We start from the raw sequence: 16,506 nt of genomic DNA, 5'->3' as shown, positions 1-16,506 counted from the left end.
AGACACTCTGTCAGATTATTCATTGTTTTGTCCTTTATAAGCAAGCCTCAGAAAGGGCTTTCTAGCCCCTGTGCCTAACAGACTTGCTAACAGGGATAATGACCATTCGCTGGAGGCAATAACTCATAAAGTGGCTCGGGTTGCTGCAGCCACTGCAAAAACCCAATGCTATGTTGTGTGTTGTCATGGCAATGCTTTATAAGAGATCGAGATTTGGACAGTGCCTTTGGATGATCATTTTTAGGCTAAATCCACTTTATTATCAACAAGCATTTTGTATGCCTCAGTAATAGATACTTTTTGCAGATGATGGAACTTGTTTTTTTGCACAAAAATGGCTGTTCCAGACTTTTGGCTGAAACAATAAAATGGATTGGCTGCTATCGCGTTTTAAATTGTTGTCGTCTATGACAGTGGGTGGAAATAAGAGAAAAGCATCAGCTGTAAAAGACTACAGTATTCTATACTATTGAGTTGGGGTAATCAAGACACGAAACTATTTAACTTGCCCATCTTGAAATGTGCAAATTGACTGAAAGTAGTAGTTCTCAAACTGTAGATGAAGCACCTGGTATGATATTCTGAGATAATATTTCTACAGGATGCCTTAGTAATGACAATCAGTTAACTTGGGGCTCTATCCCTACTACATACAGTGGTAAATAAGTGCTGCTGATTTTAATGGCGCTGACTCCCAAGTGGGCGTGGCTTGGAATTTTAAACCCCACCCTTGGCCTGTTGAGAGGGCATTGGCTCTGCTGTTCTCTGAGTGGATTCTGGCGGCCCGATTACTTGAACATGAAATACACGCTTAATGGAGGAAAACGCCAACCAAACTTCAAATTTACTCACTTTCAAAATGGTTGGGGGGCGGGGGGAGGGATGAGCGCATGAGCAAGCACCAGGAGGAAGGAGAGGCTTTGTCAGTCCCTGTGTGCTTTTGCAGACCCGAGAGCAGTGGGGGACAGCTGTTTCTCTGACCACTTTTTAATGTGTCTGCACAGGAGAACAGCCTACCTCACACAGCTCTTTTGTATCAGCAAAAGTGCCCTGGGTAGAAAGCAGAGTAGGAAGCCTCTCCTTCCTCCAAGCCTATGCTGGCAAGCTCATTTCCACTGCACAAACCATTTTGAAGGTGAGTCGGTCACATGTAAAACTTGAGTTCAGTTGGGTTCCCCCCCCCCATTAAACACATGTTTAGCACATGAGTTATCAGTCCCTGGATTTTCATATATGATTTTGGTTTAAGCATGTGCTGCTCAGGTGAGTCCAATGCAGCATTGCCAGCATCAGAAACATTTTAGGTTGGTCTTAGGGATTTTTTCAGAAGCTTCAAACAATATACAAGCCTTGATTTCACTGTGCATAGAGAGGGAGCGGGGAATGGGCACCCTGGCCCCTCCTTGCACACAATTGCTGGAACATGAGCACACGTTTTGTGTGATTACGAAATGTATGTGCATAGGCTTCCTTTCCCTGTGGTCAGGAACACTGTGTTCCCTTATCATAGGGACAGAGGCAATGCATGCAGAGTTTGCACCCCCTTGGATGCTGTGCTCACATTTCAGCAATTGCATACAGGTGGAGGGAAGGGCCCACACACTCCTTTCTGCTCCCCTTCTGTGTGCATTGAAATCAATGGGCATATGTCATCTGAACAGGTCGAGAGAGAACTGTATAGATGGCTTAGTGCCTGCCACAGCGATTCAGATATAGATTCTAGAGAGATAAAAGAAAGTTGCCTGTCATCATTCCCCACTAGTTCATCTCACATCAATTCTCTTTTAGATAGAAGCAATCCTCCCATACCGTTTCATCAAATCCCTACATCCTTTATCTGCTAGATATTTCGCTGCCTTATCACTGTGGCTGGTTTGATAATGAACAAGCTCCTTTTTGCCAAGTCACTAAAGGTTCTGCAGATAATCATGCCATTTGATAAAAATGGGCGTAGGCAGATTCTACCTTCTGCAGACTCACACCCGATTAGCACCCAGTAAACCTGACTGGCACCTCACTGGATCTATTCTTGATGGCTAGGATCAGCTGCTACTTGCCAAACTGGCTTTTGAAGCTCATATACTGGGCATATTTAGACTTGGACGGTGCTTGGAATAGGAAGTGTTCCCTCCTAGAGTTTCCTGTTCAGCCGCTGGTTCCTTGGATTGTCATAGTCCAAAGACTACTTTCCACCAGTCCTCAGCAACTGATCCACCCTCAGCAGCGCTCCCTGGCACGAGTCCTTATTTCCTTCTTCCTCCAGAAGCAAGCAAAGTCTCTGAGCAGTAAGATGCTGAAGAAACTTGCTGCTCACTACTGGTCCAAACAAAGAGCCTGGCTACCAAGTCATGTTGCAATCCACTGGGCAGATAATGTGCCTAACGTCACAAGTTGTGCCTGGGGTCAAAAATGTTAAGCGGTTCTTCTCTAGGCTGGTGTTGAGCCTCATGCTGCTATCTTAAGAAGAGGCCCACAACCACAGCTGTATCTACAGCTCCTGCAGAAGCGCTTGCCTTCACTTCCTCTCTTCATGTGGATTTATCATTATCTTCTTTTTTGGGCCTTCCTTTTTTTAAAGGAAGGGGTCAGCCTTTTCTAAATCAACTTTTACATCGGTTTGTGTGTTCAGGTGTCAGCTCTAAAGAACCCGTCAGTTGGGACAGATGGTCACCAGGAAGAGGGAAGGATCTGCTTTTGTGCTTTTATCCCAGCACACAGCCTGCTTGTAATCTGCACATGATTAACAGTAATTCCTTGCCTGAAGGTGCACGGGCCAGACAGAAATACCAAAAGCTATTTGGGAACAACACTGAAGGAAATCTCTGGGCACCTGCTTACCTAAAATCTTGCTGATGCTCGAGTTGTGCATATCTGGGAAGGCCTGCAAGATCTTGCGTCTCTCATCCTTGGCCCACACCATGAAGGCATTCATGGGACGCTTGATGTGGTTGTTGTTCCTGGATTCAGGGAAGTGCCGTGAGCCTGTCAGGGGAGGATCACCAGTGAAGAGAAGAGCGCTTATAAAATGCAGCTGAATAGCAGGACAACAGCTCTTATATTCCCTCAGACCTTTACTGTGCTCCAAGTCCTCTTATCTATGCAATGCCCTGCTCATGTGCTCTTTATGACTGTCTCCATCTTTCCTTTGTCAAAGGCATCTTCGCTACTGCTGTTCTTGCTGTTGTAGCATTCAGCACAGGTGTAGCTTCTCACATACTGCAGTGTTATCATGAGACAAAAAGTATGTCCATTGTACTCTCATAGCTGGGTGTACAGATATCATAATAGTGTCTCCTAATAGTACTGTGAAATGCTGAACCAGACAGAGTGATTCCGCAGACGTTGGATAATGCACTTCCAGTCCTCTTTACAGATCATTTGGAACGGATTTTTTTGTGCGCGGAACAAAAAATCCACCTCAAACGATTGATAAAGTGCATTGAAAGTGCATTATCCAACGTGTGCAAAATCAGTAATTACATTTACATGAGGAGAGAACATTCAATGTTAAAGGAAAGCTGGAATACTGGATATTTTGTTAACATTCTGTTTTTGTTAACATTCTGTGCCCCTTGCCCTTTCCCACTGCTTGAGAACTTATGGACCAGTTGATAAAAAGACCCAGAGATCATTTCAGTACACATGATAACAACTTCTTGGGTTTTCTGAAAACATAAAAAACAAGGAACAAGACAATGTTGATTTCACCTATCAGCTGAGAATTTGTGGTACCAGTCATAAGCACTTGACATGTCTGCAAAGAAGCATCCATTTATCCAAACTGAATGGATATGGTGCAAAAGGTTTTGCCCTTTTTTCTCTTATTGAGCTACGGAGTCAAGGAGAAACTGTCATTACCATCCCCATCACAGGTTAACATGGACTCATCCAGTCTCTGCAAAGAAGACTCTTCCATTTGTTCTTTTGCTGGAGAAGAATCCAAGCTGATATGGTCCTGAAAGCATACAGCAAGGTGGGTTACAATAAGTTAACAAGGGCAAGAATGACTGAAGAACAGAGTAGCCATGAAACCTTCCAGAGAAGTATTTAATAAGATTTATGTCATATCTAATACCTTACATTAGGCGAGGTCAGAAGAGAATGGCTCCATCTAACCTTCCAGTAATGAATCCCCAATGCAATGCAGTCCAGCCCCAAAGATGCCAATTAGATAGCCCAGGATCAAACAGGAAGCAGCATGCATTACAATGTGCAGGGCAAGAAGGTTCCATACTCAATGAGTTCAGAGGAATATCAAAATTTTCCTAGGGAAGTCCCACTAAAAGTATAAGGAAGACACCAACAAGCAATCTAGGTTGGCATTTCTCTCATTTCCTTAAGAAATGGAATCTTCCTACAAGGACTTCTGGAACTGCTTTACTGAATTCCAAAACAAGACAAGAATTTTATCATATAAGATAATTTGGAACAGGTCCCCAACATGGTGTCCATAGTGCCTGCTTCTTGGCATCCACCAAGTGCTTTTAGAAAATGGGCAGGGGCAGATGGGGGTTTTGTTCAGCAGAGCTTCTGAGTGGCTACTGGAGAACTAACGGGCTGCACAGACTTTTTTTTTTTAAAGAACATCAATTTGGCATTAGCTGCCACCACAAGCACAAACATCTTCACTCTGTGATTGAAGGTAAGCTGTGTGCATGCAAAATAAAAAACTTTTTAAAACAATATGTTAATTTTAAATAAATGGCATCCTGTTAAACAGAGCTTCTTCCTGAAATGTTGATGGTTATACTATTAGAGTTATACATAATCTCACTCCCTAACATTTTGTGGTTGCCTCTGCCTCATTTGGCAGATATTCTGTGGTTGTGTCAGAATTCCAAAGGTTCCTACAGGTTTTAAAAGGCTGGAGACCCCTGATTTAGAAAAGGCTGTATCTTTCTTTTCAGATGACAGAACTATTTTAATAGATTCCACTTTAGAATTGCTCAGAAACCTAAAGGGGTTTCTGGCCCAACTGTGGCACTCACCTTCCTATAGGGGTGATTTGGAGGGCCATCTATTGCTCTGCTTTGGTTGTGTAGAAGCTGCCGAGCATCTTGGATTGCTTTGGTTATAGCATCTCCCTCTCCGAGAAACCCTGAACATTAAAAAATAAAACTGGTATCATGTAGTCAAGTACCAATGGCAAATGCCCGCCCATGCAAAAAGTCCCTAAGATCTAAGGAAGTTACTTGAAGAAGAAAATTATTCTCCACACAGGAACTCCTCAGCTTTAGTAACCCAGTGTCTGGTTTTTAGAAAGTACCCAGTTAATCCTTCTTTAGAGTCATCAGGAGATTTTCTGTTACTCATCAAAAAAGAAAGGTTCAGTTATCATGGGACTGCAGTTATCTTGAAGCTGCAACGCAAGCTCCCCTCTGAAGGAACATACATTGGATCACAGTCTCTACATCAATTTATCTGGACATATTAATACCTCATGGTTCTGTACTTACAATCCGAACACAGACTAAAATCCTCATTTTGAACATAAGGATGCCTTTTTAAAGGATTTTGAGTTAAACAACTAATTAACATTTAGTGGTCTTGAACATGTGCCTATAGAACAAAAATAGCAGCTTTCCCATGGTATTTTAAATCCAGAACCAACATTTCTATACACAGGTAGGACTGCATCTCCAGTACAACAATATGAATTCAAGAAAATGATCCCATACAGAACCATTAAGGGTGTCCTATTTGAGCCCTTCCTAAATGCAGAAGGGAGTGAAATTCTTTTCCCACAACCAAGAGAATCAAATGATATTTTGCAATGAACTTGCAGCTGTTAGTCGTCTACATGAGGAACGGCTGAGGGCACAGAGCATGGGAAATCTCCATGTGCTTACCCAAAGGCAGGCTGGGAGGACTGGTCTGCAGCTCCCGAGAAACTCCATGGCCGGGAGTGAGAGACTGACAGTTGCTGATCTTTAAATTAGGTGAGCAGGAGGCACTGGGGAGCTCAGAGCCTTTGGGCTTAGCTGTTAGGTTCAGCGGCTGGGAGGATTCCTGAAAAAGGAAGGGGTTAGGAGCACAAGTAGAAATGTAATGCCATTGGGGTTGGGAGCCAACAAGCAAGGCAACTGAGGGACTGTACCTGGATCTGCAAGTGGCCTGAGCTGGCAGGTCTCTTCAATGCTGAAGGAGGTGGGCTGTGCAGCAGCTGCATGGGGTACTCCACTGCAGATGGCACAGAAACAGAAGCGCTGGAGATTACAAACAGAACCAAGCAAGGACCCAGAGATCTGTCTCTCTGAAGCAAGTCTCAAAATTTCTGCATTAAAAACTAGGAAACCCAGATTGCATTCTCAGAAATATGCAACTCTAACATGCATGCAAAATTAATTTGTTTTGCACCAATCACATTTCCCCAATGAATTCCCTGAATATTCAGGAACAGTCATGCCCCCTTTGCACTTTATATATGTTTACCTGAGCAAATGCTAGTGTTCCTTTCAATAAACATGTAGCTGTTCATAGTTCCATTAAACTAAAGTGCTATTGGCCTCCTTGGATTGAAGCCTACAAGAACAATATATCTGATGACATGGAATCGTGCAATCCCATGGACAATTGGCCTCTTCATACCTGGTTTACAAGGGATTGGCTGAATAGGAAGTGCCATTTGAGTATCAGGGGTGACCGGAATAGGCTGGTGGCTGGGAGGAAAAGCTGGAATCATTACATAGGGCATGTTGACCTGCTGAAGAGAAGACAAGAAAAGAAGGAAGTGGGGGGATAGACAGACAGCCAAATACAACATTACCTCAGTTCAAGCTATCCAGACAGGCCCATCAGCAACCAGCTGGAGAGTATTGCGGAGGGATCTAATGACCATCCTACTTTTCACCCCATTAGTGCACTATCAAAGCATTAGATCATTAGTTCATGTACTTTTCCAACCTTTTGAACATGGAGGGCCAAGCATTGTTTACGCTGCAATGGGAAGGAAAGGGGACACTCATGATCAGAAAATGTGTGTGCTTGAAGTACATTTAATTTTACCTAGGGACATGGAACTGAACACAAATATGTTTTATTTATTTATTTAATTTATAGTCCACTCTCCCCGCAAGCGAGCTCAGAGCAGATTTACAACATAAATACATAAGAACAATTAAAAACATTGCTAACGATCATAAAAGTACAGCATTAAACATAAAAGGCAGCTCGTATTGCACCCTACATCTCAGCACCTCAAGCCCACAGGCCAGTGCAGCTAAAATTCAATCAGTATAGGTTTGGGCACAAATCCCATCCCCACTGGGAGGGGCCGGTTGGACGATTTGTCTGCCTCAACACCCATAAGCCTGGTGGAACATCTCCGTCTTACAGGCTTGGCAAAATGATAGCAGATCTTTTTGAGGCCGGGACTCCACAGATAGAGGGTTCCACCAGGTAGGTGTCTGGTTAAGGCAAGACAAATCTCCTTGGGACCAGGAATCACCAGTAGTTGTTTATCTCCTGATCAAAGCAGTCTCTGGGGAATATAGGCTGCTCTTCATATGTACAAATTAGGGGTATCTCTACACAACTGGTTGGATCCTGAGATCTGCTCATGCAAAGATCTTTCCCACTTTCTCTTCTTATCCTGGGTAAGTTGATTCCCAAAGTTACAGGACCTGAGTGGAAAAATAGCTACATAGGTCTCTGGGCTATAGTGAGGAAGGAGCAAAATCATCCAATTAACAACTTGATCCCAGCTTAATCACCATAGCTCCTAACTAAGGAAACCCAGTGACTGTGGTTCTCTGAAGGGACTACAAACTCTTACAAAGAATTCTGAACATCTTTACAACATCGCAACTCTTAAAACTCTTTGAGAAAAGCCCACACGGTTAAATTAATGTCATATCAGTTTAAAATTCATAGATGGACATATCCTAAACATATCATTCTTAACTGCTTTGCTGATTGAAACTTCCTTCATTTTTTATAAGGCTTGTGCCTTCATGGTATCCTACAGCTCAGTGTGTAAGGCACCCCAGTCCTAAAATCATAAATCCAACTGGGAGGTTGTCCCAGTGATTTCAATGAAATTTTCTTCACCCTGCTGGATGACAGTAAAGGTCCATCTATCCCAACATCCTGTTTGCCACAGTGGACAAGCAGGTGCTAGCCAGGTGATGTCCTCATCAACTTACGTTCAGAGATACACAGATTCTGAACATGGAGGTTTCATTCAACCACCATGTTGATAGAACTATACTAGTCTTGTCTAGGGGACTATACTAGTCTTGTCTAGTCCCCTTTAAAGGCCACAGACCTGTTATTGTTCAGTCTTGTCCTCTGTCCTCTAAGAAATAGGACACCAAACACTTGGAGATTACGTAACTACCTGGCAGGTCAAAGGCTCGTTCATTATTCAAATTAAACAGGTAAACTGCTCTGCTAAGAACCAACATGCACCCTCCCACACAGAGAGACTCAAAGGACTAACTATTTGTCAATCCTTTCTGTGTTTGGGCTGGGGAAAGATTCCCATGTTGCCACACTGAATGCATAATTTTTAAGTAACATGCAACCACATATCTAAAACTACCATTTTAATTTTTCTAATCTTCCTGTGGCACAACTACCCCGATCCCCAAGGGAATCAGAGGCAAAGCACTTCATCAAACTCCTGTCTCTGGATTTTCAAACTAACTTTTAATTGAGCCAATCTTCCTTGCTAATGCTTTGAGCTAAGCCCAGCGGGAAAATAATTCCCTTTTACCTGAATCTGCTGCTGCAACAGGTTGATTTTGTGTTGCTGCTGGATAAGCTGCTGCTGTTGCTTGGCAATCTGCAAGAAGGAAAGGGGATGAAGAAAGACTCTTAGCCACAGAGCTGTCTCTCCAGTGGAGGGTCCTCCAAGCAAAATGGCTCCTCTCTAAGAGAAGGTCATCTGGTTAGCAGCAAAGCAAAGCAGAAGCCACGTTTGTTTATTTAGCACAAGAGTATCTCTCGTCACATGTAGTCTGGTCCCAAATATGTGTAGTAAGAGGCCTTTGAGCACACATGCAAATAAATCTGGTATGTAAACAGAATTGTTCAGGAAAGCATTTTTATAAAAGTAACAAGGCTCTATTATAACACAATGGTGTTTTACAAAGAGCACTGGACCATGGATTCTACCACTGTGTATCGTGCACGTTATCCTGCTCTCACTCCACTGTTTTCTACTTATGTGATACCTTTTCTGCGCTGTTTTAACATATAATACCTACATGCTTTAGGTTTTGTTTCAGTTGTAATCCTTTCCTTATTACATTGCTTTTTGGGTATCTCATCCTATTGACTGCTTTGACTTATGTTATCTGCCTTGAGTCTCAGTGAAAGGGTGGACTATAAAAAAGTAAATAAATAAAAATTGTCATAAAAAATAAGAATGCCATGCAGCACAGTGTTGCATCAGAAATGGGGCTGCAAAATGCTAAGAGTGCCATCTTGTTCAGGACTCTAGTACCTAATTCTAATGTCTTAATTTCTGACATCTGTTTTAAATTAAGGATGTTTGCTATTCTTTTCTTCAGATTTCTTAGCACTTTCTACATAATCACATTTGTTGAAGCTAACTTTTGCTCTTGTTTTAAAAGACTTATGCTGTAATAAACTAGATTGTCTTTAAGATGTCACAGGCTTCTTTGTCTTTTTTTATTTTTTGCCACTACCAACTTAGCATAGCCATTCCTCTGGAAACTTGGCATTTTGTTGTCTTGTTCTTATTAAGATAATGAATTCTAAAGTCTGATTCAGGTGCAGACAGCATATTCAGTGCTGATCGCTATGCTGAGCATACAATAAACAAGAGGCAGCAGTTAACTTGTATACGCACAATTAGCAATAGTTTGCTTAACATTTCCGGAAATATGGCAGCTGTCACCATACACTTGCCCTTATTCTTCTACATAGCTATTATGAAGTGTTCAACTTAAAAATGAAAAAGTGATCTTTTTAAAAAAGTTAGATTTATGGAACCTAAATCATATAGGGAGCAGAGCTATGCATTTGGATCCTTTCCCCTTATTTCATATTTGTGCATAAGTTCTCTTCATATTCTCATCTCATGAGAACTAGAACCCGATTTTTTTTTATGAGGATGTCAAAATTTCAGAACACTGCCATGTAGCTCACAGAGATCTCTGCAGGCATGAAGAGATTCCCCAAATAACTTAATGTGGCTATATTTGCACAAACCATTATAATTAATAGAGATTCATTTATGGAATTCATATAGACCATCAGTACGTAGTTTAATGTCTGCATGTGTGTCTGGGATGGGTGGGTGGTATATTTATTTATATCTGGAAAATAAACACTTTTTCATGGTGTTAGTGAGAAAATGTAAGTTGATCCTAAACATGTGGAAACGTCAAGATCTGTATTTATAGTAACTAACCAAACTGAACTCTAGCCTGTATTTTTAGAGCCTGATTTAGGCTATCAATTGGAACCCTAGTTCTACATATCCCTGCAACTCCGTAACACATTGGTACATGTCATCTTATTTATTTTATGTTGGTCAGTGTTTCCCATGCTAAATACTGATTTGGCTTTGTAGTAATGCAGTCAGTGCTTAAGGTCATTAGGATAGCACTTAATCAAATTTACCACAGAATAAATAGAAATTCAATGTTTAAATTGGTTGTCTTTGCTCTGTCTCTTCTGCTAAACCCTTTCCACGACCACATAAAACGTCCAAAGTTCTAACCTAGTATCCCAGTCACCTTCCAAAGAGATATTCCAAAGGCTTGGGGAGAGAAAGGCAATCTCAAAGTCGGGCCCTGCTGCCTACCTGTTCCTGCTGCTGCCTGGCCAGCTCCATCTGTTGCTGCTGCTTCTCAAAAAGCATAGCTGCCATGTTCTTCTGCTCCGAATGGGCTGTCAGCAGCTGGTCCCGCAGGGTGGACAGCTGGTTAATCATGACCAACAGCTGCAGTTCCTTCTCTGCCAGGCTTTCTTGGGTTCCTAAGGCAAGCAAGAGACCAAGCAGCAGAGACAGTTGGTAAAATCTAGGGCTGCAATGGTTAATTGATTGTTTAGTTTAAAAAGATTAAAGAGTTTGGTCTGGCCATTTAAAAGTGTTTTGTATGACATCCTTATGTGCATTGTTATTATCCTGTTCATTATTTGTACTACACAAGGGGAAGGTGCCATACTTGGGTGCTATACATATAGCCATTGTTGTAATTGTTTTATGGCCTTGGTCTAGCAGATATATACGGGACTGCCTCTCTCCCTATGTTACATCACAGCAGCTTCGGTCATCTGAAAGGGGCCTTCTGTGGGTGCTGCCGTGCACATAGGCAAAAACAACAGCTGCCTCACATACATGCATTCTCTGTGGTGGCATCCACCATATGAACGGTCTACCTGAAGAGATCAGGAAAGCTTCCACTCTCCTGGCTTTCCACAGATGATGTAAAACTGAATTATTCAAGAGGGCTCTTTACTCATATAGGAGGACTGTACTGTAAGAAAGTGGTTTCAAACAGATGCATCAGTAAAGAGATGGGGACCACAGACTTTACTACTACGTACTATCTGTTGCTTTAAGTATGATCCTACTGGGTAGTTCTATGTTGTTTATCATGTCAGTTTGAGAATTGCTTATACTTCAGCATTTCTTCAACTCTGTTCTGGATTTCTGCTGGTTCTAAATCTTTGCAAATTTGCATTAATATATCCTATTACATTGTTTATTGATATGTCCTGAAACTGACAGTATAGCTCACACAGTGTAATCTGCCTTGAGTCTCAAGGAGAAACATGGACTTTAAATAACATAAATAAATAAAAAATAATTTGCCAATTTTATTATTCTATTTTTGAATTAGTTTTTCACTTTCTGCAATGACTTTTGTATTTTGTTCATTTTGGTTTATTTTTCTCAACCATTAGGTTACTTTATATATTTAGAGTTGGGTCTTTTTCCCTCAATTTTTTTCTTCTTGTTTATATTTGGGGATTCCTAGTAGAATCCCATATGACCCAGTCTATGAATCATAACTAGCTAGTGCTAGAAGGGCTGGTGCTTATTAAATACTAAACCACAAACTCACAAGATATAGTGGTAAATAATGAAATGCTACATTTTATATTTCACTGCTTTTGCACCTTTAGTAATAAGACTAAACTAACTGGACTCTGATGACATGCATATTTATTAGGACTTCTTATTTACTTAAATGGAGTAGGGAAGAGAGAAGCTATCTGATGTACCAAATCAGATCCACTATTTATGCATGGCCTGGACTGGCCCTTGAGCAGTCTCAGGCAAACTATTATACAAACAGCTTACCTTTCACTTCTTTGGACTCCCCAGGACTTTTCCCCAGAAGCCTCTCTTTCCAGTCACTTGACAGTAACTTCTCAATGGTTGGCATTACTGTTGCGATGTTATGATGGCATGTGCAGGTAGGTTTGAAATTTGGAAAGAGAGAGTAAAAATAATAATATTAAATACTACATCAATAAAATGGTACAGCACAAATATTAGAGAAGGAGAAAAACCAAGGATAAATCTCACAGTGGCCAAAATGGTCATGGTAATTAATAACTTAATTCTCAAGGTATTCCTAAGCATTTGATTGCCAAAAGCAGAGAATGAACACACAACAGGTCACTTGATAAATTCTCCTGCATATCTCCTATAGAAGTGCCAACATTTTTCACTTTTAAAGACATGACGCTTTACTAAATGGACTGCCTGTTTTGATTCAGTATGAACATTCTAAAATAATTGCACATGTGGAGATTTGTCAGCACAACCATATTAATCTAGAGCAGCTTTGAATCCAGTCCAATAAGACCGGAGTATAAGAATATATGAACATCTGCCTCATGCATACTTAGACCAGTGGTCTGTCAAGCCCAGGCCCTCTCCACATAGGTTATTTGCCCCAGGTTTGATAACGCTGGGAAATATTTTTTCCCTTGATTCTCCACAGCATCATGGTGCATTTGTGCATCCTAGGGTTTCCCCAGCTTTTCTCCAATACTTCCCAAACCTCCATTGCTGCAAAGTTTTGGGATGGCTACTGTGTGAGTGGGATTTTCCCAGTCTTGTCCCCACAGAGACCATTTCCTCTCCACGTCACCAGGGGATATTTTTCTTTGTAAGTCTCTGCAGAGATATACAGGGAAAGGCATAACCCTGCAATGAAAAGGAACTTATTTTTTTAAAGAAAGCTGATAATTCAAAGAACCTGATACACAGGTTGTTATATCATTATAATGATATAATAAATACTGAATTGTCAATTTTAAAAAAAAATGGAAAAGCACTGGAGATGGGGATGATGTCCACTGCCAGGGAGCTGGGGAGGAAAATTATTGGGAAATCTGCCATGTAGAAGCCCAGTTGCTGCTTCGCTTTAACAGCAACTGCAGGAGCAATGGGGAAATTATACAAGCTTGTTCCCCATGTGGAAAGCATCCACATTTGCAACAGCATTCCAAGGAACCTAAAGCAGGATCTTTCCCAGCCTTGCATATTGAGAACCTTTAACTTGAGATATCAGGAACTGAATTTTGGGGGCTGGAAATGCAAAGCATAACTTCTTCCACAGACAGTGGCTCTGGCAAGAAAAGAACTGAAAGGAGGAAGGCTGGGGTGAGATAGGGCAGGCCTATAACAAAAGTCCTTCCTACCTTCTTTCAGGTTCTTATTGAAATCCAATTTTTCCCGATTGCTGATTATTGGCTCAAATGCAGGGTTCCTGGAATCTAATACCCTGTCTGCTGGAGATCCAGATTCCTGAAAGATGGAGAGCTGTTATCAATTATCAAAAGTTTTCAGAAACATATTAAGAATGACAACATATACTTTGATCTCAAAGTCTGTTTTTTATGTTGAACCTTTCTGGCATCTTCTAGGGACTCAGTGGTTGATCTATTCACAGAATCATTTAAGCGCTAAGGAAATGAATGAAAAAAGTTTCACTTTTCACCTCAAAATAAAACTTTTCCCAACAAGTAAAACTGCTGTAATGAGATGCAAGCCAGCCCTTAAACTATGAGGGAAGAAATCATATTAATAGGTTATGAGAAAGTTACTTGGTTATTGTTTGTTTGTTTTTTTTAAAAGGGATACACCGAATTATGGCAACATATGTAGGAAATAATACAGACCTTTCCCCATACTGCCTACTCTGATTAGCAGTGGCTCTCTAGAGTTTCAAACAGAGACATTTACCAAGCCTTTGAGAGAGCTAAGCTACAAGAGACGAATTACATGAGGAGGAGCACCTGAAGGGAGTCGCAATGTTAGCTAGGAAGCTGAGTTTTAAAAGAGATCTGAAGGCTTTGTCAATTTCCCCAGGGATCTCTCTGCTCAGAGGGATTGCTTATTTCCTCTTTGCCTCTTAGAGAAGAGATGAAACTGACAGAGCCTTCAAGAGGCAGAGAGAAAATTAACAAACCCTCTGAGCAGCTATCTCCCTGACTCTGTAGAGAGGGGAAATTAACAAAGCCTTCCGATCTCTTTTAAAACTCATCTTCCTGGCTAACACTGCGACTCTCTTCATGTGCTCCTCCTCGTGTAATTCGTCTCTTGTAGCTTGGCTCTGAGTCATAGCTCAGTTCTTCAGATACAGCTAAAATGTGAGTCCATCTGTCCTTATATCTTGGAGAGTGGAGTGATTTCAGATGCTGAATGACAATAACAGGTAAATGATAACAGCAGGCATGATTGGATAAGGTGGGGTATGCAGAGTGGTAGTGAGTGTGGAGAAATCAGCATTGGTAATGAGACAGGAAGCCTAGGTTTCAGTTCAGTCCAGGTGAATGCATTGGTTTGAGCTTCATTATCCGTTGCAATTCAGCAGACTACTACCCCTCCGCATATCCCACCTAATCCAATCACATCTGCTATTGTCATTCACCAGCTATTGTCATTTACCTGCTATTGTCATTCGGTATCTGAAATCATTCCACTCTCCAAGATATAAGAACAGATGGACTCCAGCTGTATCTGAAGAACTAAGCTGTGACTCACGAAAGCTCATACCCCACCACAAATTTTGTTAGTCTTATAGGTGCTACTGGATTCTTGCTCTTTTCTACTGCTAGACAGACTAACACAGCTACTCAACTTGATCTATTTGCCAAGCCTGCTACTTATAATCCTTAAAGTGCCAGAAACTGAATCTCTGTCCTTATCCATGCCAAGCATGTGCTCATCTACTGGGCTCATTTGTTTACATAACAATTCCCAAATTATTTTTTTCCAACCCTTTTAACTTTTCTTGACATAGGACTTAATATACTAAAAACATAGCAGCCAGGTTATTTTGTAACGCAGTAACACTTTTTTACTAAGACAAATCTAAGACCCATATTTATAGACACATCTGTGTGGAACACTGAAGCCTCAGGGGGGCTATATAAAGGGCCAGGGTCAAGCTGCAAAATAAATAAACAAATTTAAAGACCTTTAAAGACAGAAAAAGTGAAGATGCCTGTCCAAGTGCCAGAAAGGGACCCAGGGGACTTTGCCTCACCTGTGGGAGGGTCTGAGGATCTATGCCTTCACTCGGTGGCAGTGGTGATCTGCGTGGCTTTTCAGAACCAGGCGTAGTGCTAATTGCCTCTTCCTGTGTGGACAGGTAGCAGTTCTCGTTCTTCTCTTCTATTTTAACAGTGCAGTTCACCATGTTCCCAGCTCCATTGAGCTCCAGCTGAGGAGAGGCAGGGCTCCTCATGGACATCCTGCAAAGGGAGCATGGGAGGGAGAATGGAGGTTGGTTGACATGATAAAAAAGGTAGGCCAGTCACATTGACCTAAAGAGTAATTTCTGCTTTCCAATAAATCCCCACTTTATAATTTATTTAAAACTAATTTCCACCTTATCAACATTAAAAAGAAATGAAGCTACAACAAAATTATAGATCTAAAAAACAACAACACCCATCACCAAAGTAAAACCAGCATTTAAAAATCATATTAGCCTTCCCCTAGTTAATTTAAAATGTGCTTTTAATTCATGTTCTTGGGAGTTAAAAGGGAAGCATTCCTGTGCACCTTCTCAGAGACTTCATTCTATGAACATTATGGTAAGTCCATGTGCCTTCCCACCACTAATATAATTCCTCCAACAGAAAATAAGGAATAGATCTTTTCCCCAAATGTCTATGGGTGGTGACCTGAGGTGATTGTAAGAGGAGATTTTATGCACTATGTACGGTACGGTAAGAAGGTGCCTGATGCTGCAACACTGCTGAAGCTAGGGAGACCTTGTCAGTGCCACCATGGAAGAAAACCCACTGGGAACCCTCAGTACATTGTCCTGAGTCCCATGACAGAAAAAGGTGAGATGTAATCAATAAATAAAGGATTTAGGCCTGGAAATTAACCAGCACTGAGACAACTGCAGCAGAATTGGTTGAAGAGGTATAAGCCACCAACTCAGAGATACAGGGCAGCATTTTGCACCAGCTAGGTCCTCTTGAAATGCAACCACCAAAGGGTATCACATTGACTGGCATATAAAAATCCAAAGCATACAGAGAAATGGCCAGGAA

The 16,506-nt window shown here is 41.4% G+C and overlaps 1 protein-coding gene across 2 annotated transcripts in view; it reads right to left on the bottom strand.

The window, feature by feature from the left end:
• Positions 1-16,506, bottom strand: part of SOX13 (SRY-box transcription factor 13) — a 63,501-nt gene that overhangs the window by 6,638 nt on the left and 40,357 nt on the right. The window contains exons 2-12 of one of the 2 annotated variants that reach the window (XM_054981936.1): positions 15,486-15,693; positions 13,636-13,741; positions 12,284-12,370; positions 10,778-10,950; positions 8,717-8,785; positions 6,589-6,703; positions 6,098-6,180; positions 5,850-6,009; positions 4,989-5,098; positions 3,859-3,955; positions 2,839-2,982 (exon numbers count right to left, since the gene is read on the bottom strand). In XM_054981936.1, the coding sequence (XP_054837911.1) occupies positions 2,839-2,982; positions 3,859-3,955; positions 4,989-5,098; positions 5,850-6,009; positions 6,098-6,180; positions 6,589-6,703; positions 8,717-8,785; positions 10,778-10,950; positions 12,284-12,370; positions 13,636-13,741; positions 15,486-15,692 (1,351 nt within the window). In that variant the 5' untranslated portion in view covers position 15,693. The remainder of the gene's footprint in view (positions 1-2,838; positions 2,983-3,858; positions 3,956-4,988; positions 5,099-5,849; positions 6,010-6,097; positions 6,181-6,588; positions 6,704-8,716; positions 8,786-10,777; positions 10,951-12,283; positions 12,371-13,635; positions 13,742-15,485; positions 15,694-16,506) is intronic. The other variant, XM_054981937.1, reaches the window with a different exon arrangement.

Source organism: Eublepharis macularius, chromosome 5, assembly GCF_028583425.1.
Source record: "Eublepharis macularius isolate TG4126 chromosome 5, MPM_Emac_v1.0, whole genome shotgun sequence".
Taxonomy (NCBI): domain Eukaryota; kingdom Metazoa; phylum Chordata; class Lepidosauria; order Squamata; family Eublepharidae; genus Eublepharis; species Eublepharis macularius.
The sequence above is the reverse complement of the archived record's forward strand: the minus strand, read 5'-3'. Positions and strand labels throughout refer to the sequence as shown.